Raw genomic sequence first — 6,000 nt, forward strand, 5'->3', positions numbered from 1 at the left:
TTCTTATATGTTGCATCTAAAAAAAAATAGTACAAATGGACTTATTTACAAAGCAGAAATAGAAAATAAACTTACGGTTACCAAGGGGGAAAGGTGAGGGAGAGAAAAAATTGTGAGATTGGGATTGACACATACACACTACTATATATAAAATATATAACTAATAAGAAGCTACTGTAGGGACTTCCCTGGTGGCACAGTGGTTAAGAATCCACCTGCCAGTGCAGGGGACACGGGTTCGAGCCCTGGTCCAGGAAGATCCCACATGCCATGGAACAGCTAAGCCCATGCACCACAGCTACTGAGCCTGCGCTCTAGAGCCTGCAAGCCACAGCTACTGAGCCTGAGTGCCACAACTATTGAAGCCCACACGCCTAGAGCCCATGCTCTGCAACAAGAGAAGCCACCCAATGAGAAGGCTGCACACCGCAATGAAGAGTAGCCCCTGCTCACCACAACTAGAGAAAAGCCCAAGCACAGCAACAAAGACCCAAGGCAGCCAAAAATAAAAATTAATTAAAAAAAAAAAGAAGCTACTGTATAGCACAGGGAACTCAACACAATAGTGTGTAATGGCCTACATGGGAAAAGAATCTAATAATGAATGGATATATATATATATATATATATATATGTATAATTGATTCACTTTGCTGTACAGCAGAAACTAACACAGCATTGTAATTCAACTCTACTCCTATAAAAATTAATTTTAAAAAAGTAAACATCCCCCCCCCAGAAAAAGGATCAGTTAAGCCACTTGAAGTGATATTCATAAGATTGCATAATGCTCAACTTTCCATCTTCTCACCATTTTCAACACATCATTTGGTATGAAAAGCATAAAAACCATAGAGTTGTACTCATAGAAGTTTTTCTCACTATTTATAACCTGTTAATCACATGAAATATAATCCATATGTTTTTGAAGCACAGTCAGTAAAAAATGCTTTTTAAAAAATGAATTCCTGAGGGAGATTATCCTACATCTTTTCTTAAGAAAAAATATTTAAGCATAAAATAGGAGAGTAGGTTCATACCTGCTTTGGATTTTTTCATTGCTGTGTTACCATCAAATTAATACAAATTCCTTAGTGTCGAAGATCAATTGTTCAACATTGTGAGAGCATTTTTGACTATATGTTGGAGAACAACATATATTCAATGCTATTTTTAACTGGCTCCTCAGTGTATGAACATATCCCTTGCTGTATTATCTTCATCAATCTATAAAATTACCAATCATTTTATTAACAGCATAAGCAATTAGTTTCTCTTGTCTATGGCAAAGTTGTAAATATTTTCTTGTTCATATAGTTATAAATTCTGCTTTACAAGAAATAAGTTTTTCCCTGTCATATTATGCTATTGGTTTTTCCCCAAACTGTTAAAAATTTATTATTTAGAGTCCATCAGGTACTGAAAAATTTTCATTGGTAATCAAAAGAAGTTTCTTGAAATCAATTTTTCTGTGATTTACTTGATGATTTTTTATGAAAGTAGACCAAAGTCTTCTTGTTAACTATTTATCTCCTACAAGCACCACAGTGCTTGCTCATTACTAGATATGACCGGCATACTAGTTATGTACTAAAAATCATAAAAGTCATTCTATTGAGAATATAATCTAGATACCCATAATGGTAGAACACAATGGAAAAAAAGAGATAAAATATAGTCATAAAATTCTCCTCTAAATGTCTGAGTATTATTTGGTGAGAATTCAGTACTAGAATATGTTCTTATTACATGCCTAATTTTTGTCTTTGCTATAATTCTCCTTCCCATCTTTCACCAACTTAACACATATTAAGAATTGGAACTATAGCTATGTCAAAAAGTGTTTCTTCTGTTGCATTTTTTTTATTAAGGTGAAATTCACATGACATAAAACCAACCATTTTAAAGTTTACAGTTCAGTGACATTCAGCATATTCACAATGTTGGGCAATCATCACTGCTATATAGTTCCAAAACAAAAATCATAATCACTTATATAATCTACCATATATAAAATCTACCAGTTATATAACTGTATAAATATTTACTACCATACATGAAATTTCTTTATTAACAATACAAAGTTGCATTATCTTGATTTTAAAAATGAGAAAATAAAGTTCAGATAGCTTATGTAATGTTATACTGAAGATCATACACATAATATGTTGCTTAGCCATTATGTCTTTTTCCAAAAGCTATAGCCATTCCTCTGTGCTAACATACCATCCAGCTCACCTTTTATTAGTGAATGAGTTTCTAAGGCAGCCAGGCATTTCTTTGTGCCAGCATGCAGTAACGTTGCTGTTATTCTAGTGTGCTATTTCAGAAAAAAATGCATATTTGAGAGTTTTCATATATAGGCTCTTAAGATATGTTTAAATATTTTCTTGAGATGTTTGTTGGCTATTCCAAGTTATATTTAGCAGCTATCATGTCGAAAGGAAATGTTTTATTTTGTGGCATTCTTTACCTTTTCTTTGCCTTTCAGATATGCTTCTTCTGTAAAGGATGGCTCCCAGTATTTTGTGCTACTGATTGTGACGGACGGCGTTATCTCAGATATGGCTCAAACTAAAGAGTCCATAGTTAATGTAAGTAGGAGTCATTCAGTCTTGAGCTGGCTAACTGAATGCATGGTGCTACTTAGGTTGACTAACTAGAGTCTAGTTAGTTGACTTAAGAGTGAAACAAAATGCCCATGCCTTTGCAGCCAATTGCATAATCCAGAGAACTCACACACATTGTAGCATTCATCCATAAGGACCAAACTAAGAGGTGTGAATAATTGGGTTGTAACAAAATTATTTCCAAAAAATTAAAATAAAATAAATAATAGCATCACCTTCATGTGCATGACTGTGTTTATCTTGATTAGTTTGATGTGCTTGTATATCGTTTGTACAATTTGTACAGAATATTTCTTTAACATTTACATTTACAGTAATAGTTACAGGAGAACTGTGCTAATTTCTATATTTATAGAACTGGATAAGGACTAGCATTGATTCAAAATCCATTTTTCTCATTATTCCTAATTATGTGTTATATTTATGATTCATTGTCTTCTTTATTAGACTATAATTTATAACATCTATATTTACTAGACTGCAACCTCTAAAATTATATCTGTTTTTACTTACCTTTCTATACTCAGGTTTAGCGATGTTTGACACAAAATAGACATTTGTAAAAATGGGCTGTGTGAAAGAATTGTTTATCATACTTCATAATTATTAATAGCATAGGGAAAATATAATTAGCTTTTTGTGTGAGAAAAAAATAGTTACATGTGGGAAAAAAATCAAATGTTTATAGGCATACGCTTAGGAAAACCAAACACAAAAAGGAAGAGAGGTAGAATCTTGCACATTTACTTGTTTGTTTATTTGGTTTTGACTAGGCACACTGGGTTGGATTTGTCCTGATTTCCTTTATGTTCTGATCAGTGGCCTTAGCATGCTCTTTAAAATATGGACTTAGTAATTTAGGTTTAAACTAACAGGACATGCACTGAGGAACAGTTATTCATAATTCAGTGACCTTCACAGCTGAAGATGTGGTTGCTATACTGTTCTACCTACCTGTTGGTGGATCTTATATTCTTACCATAAAATTATTTTATCATAATAATAACTTTCTATAATTATCATTTGTATGCATTCATTTACTATGAAAATTGCTTTTCCTAACCATAGCTATAAATGAAATAGAGTACTACTTTTTCACAAATATGGTACCTTTTTTTCCCTTATAGCAACTGAAACATTTTTGAGTGGAGAGAGAACATGGAAAAAGAGACCAAAGGTACCCAGAATCAGCTTAGGAATATTTTGTCTGAGAATAGCAAGTGAAAGCAGATGCCCAGTACTTTTAAAAAAAATATATTATCCAAGACTGGTCATTCCTGAAGAACATCCCACTGAATTAGCATATGTACAGAGTTCAGAAAGGATAAGAGTGGAATCAAGTATATTATTCTGTGTTAATTTAAATATGTTCAAAACTATTTTAATGAACATCTGTGAAAAATATCAAAGCTCAGGATATTTTTTTCTTCTTAATTCTTAGTTGTTTTCTCAATTCAGTTTCTTAATTGTGAACTAACTGTGTGTTCTCTTTGAAGGCTTCAAAACTTCCAATGTCAATAATTATAGTAGGTGTTGGGCCAGCAGAATTTGATGGTGAGTAATAAAATTTCAATAGTATTCCTTGGGAGTTTATTTAATCTGACTCATTATGCACCTAGGTTTCTATCACTCATTTTTTGCATATAAGGATGTGAGTGTGCATATGGATTTGTATACAGTGTCCATGTACATATAGACATAAATATAGATATTACATGATGGAGTCTATTAAGGTGAGTAAATTAAAAGGATGTCTTCTGAGTAGGACATTATCTCTGTAGTATAGGATAATTCAACATGTAGCTTTCTGTTTTATTAGAGATGGTGTGTACCTCAAAATATTTCTTAAGACCGAGTGATAAATTGAATTTTTGTTCCCAAGGCAAAATACACTCTGGATTCCCTAAAAACTTTTAAGGATGAGCACTAAATTAATAAACCACTAGGTTGTAAAATAGAAATATTAACACAAGCATAATAATGGATTTTCAGACCTTGGCTAGTTGATAGACATTATCTTTATAAATATTTAAGTTCTGTCATATGAAAGAGCAAAGTAAAATGAAAATGGAATTGACCATCTGAAATTTAATGAGACTTTATACAATTATGCTAAATTCACTTACTGGGTACTTTTCTGTTTGGGCTCATGCCATCTTCAAATGCCAGTTAGTGTGACGGGTGTTTGTGTGACTACTGATCTGGGTAAACTTCTCTAAGGATAGCCTATTCCTCGTCACCTGATGAATTCCTTTAAGAGAACTCTATGCTAGACATCAATTGCATAACCACAGAACATTCACCTTGCTCAGGTGTTTTTACATTAATGATGACAGTATTTAGCTTGGAACTTTAGAAATGAGAATAATTTTAGAATATTTGGAACAACTTTTGGTATGCTACAGGTTAATTTAGGCACATAGGTAGTTAATTTTTGTATGATCATCACTAGGATGATTCTTGTTTAACCACCAGTGCCTCCTCCATAAGGATAGTATAGATCTCTCAGTCTCAGGTAAAACAACACAAGCAGTTATATTACTGATCCTGAAAAATTCTTTCCTTTGATTCCATGCTTGGCTGGTCACACTTTATATCATTATAATCTTCCAGTTTCTGAAGCAGAAGTCATTTTAGCTCCTGCTAATATTTTCTGTGTCTCTGAATATTTACATCTGTTTACATTGTCCATCAGGCATGAATCTGAGATACCACTATGGAGTCAGGAAAGCTAAGACACATCTTTCTTGTTAACACTTTGTGTACTTGGTCATCTGCATTAAGCAGTGACAGACTGTGGTTCACAAACTTCACTGATTGCTAGGTTAAATAACTCATGATTTCTTCTTCAGTTACTAATTTGCTTTTGCCTCTCAAGTATGCACTTCTCGTTGGGTACATTCCAGGTCTCCCAGACTCCTATGGAAGGCCGTTATTAGGTATAAGCCCTGTCACTTGTTCCCCAACAGCTCCCACAGCATAATGTGTAAATAGAGAGCCACTGACTCTTCCTATGTATATTTCTGGTCATAAATTTCTATTCAAAGCAGTAGGCACAGCTATTTGGGTACTACCTTCTTACAACTGCCACACCTATTTATTTTCCTCAATTTTTTTGTTCCCAGTGAATTATTTATCAGGGTTTTGAGGTATGAAAATTCATCATTTCCCTCTCTGACTTCTTGAATTAACGAAGAAAAAAAAACATGCAGGAGTCACTCAGAGATCAGAATATGTTTTATTAATAGTAGTGTAGAATTGGAGAATTTGGGTTGCCCTGTGCACAGAATCAGACTTCTTGCTACTTTTTTCCCCAAAGATTAAATGACCTCACCTTTATCTCCAGGACTTCTCTCTACAGGGGCAGATC

General features: G+C 33.5%; 1 protein-coding gene across 1 annotated transcript in view; it reads left to right on the forward strand.

Annotated features, from left to right (window-relative positions):
* The window catches only part of CPNE8 (copine 8), a 327,485-nt gene that overhangs the window by 311,264 nt on the left and 10,221 nt on the right, over nt 1–6,000 (forward strand). Inside the window, exons 18-19 of the mRNA XM_065888187.1 lie at nt 2,492–2,594; nt 4,127–4,184. Coding sequence (XP_065744259.1) covers nt 2,492–2,594; nt 4,127–4,184 — 161 coding nt within the window. The remainder of the gene's footprint in view (nt 1–2,491; nt 2,595–4,126; nt 4,185–6,000) is intronic.

This window comes from Phocoena phocoena, chromosome 11 (genome assembly GCF_963924675.1).
Source record: "Phocoena phocoena chromosome 11, mPhoPho1.1, whole genome shotgun sequence".
In the NCBI taxonomy this organism is placed as follows: Eukaryota; Metazoa; Chordata; class Mammalia; order Artiodactyla; family Phocoenidae; genus Phocoena; species Phocoena phocoena.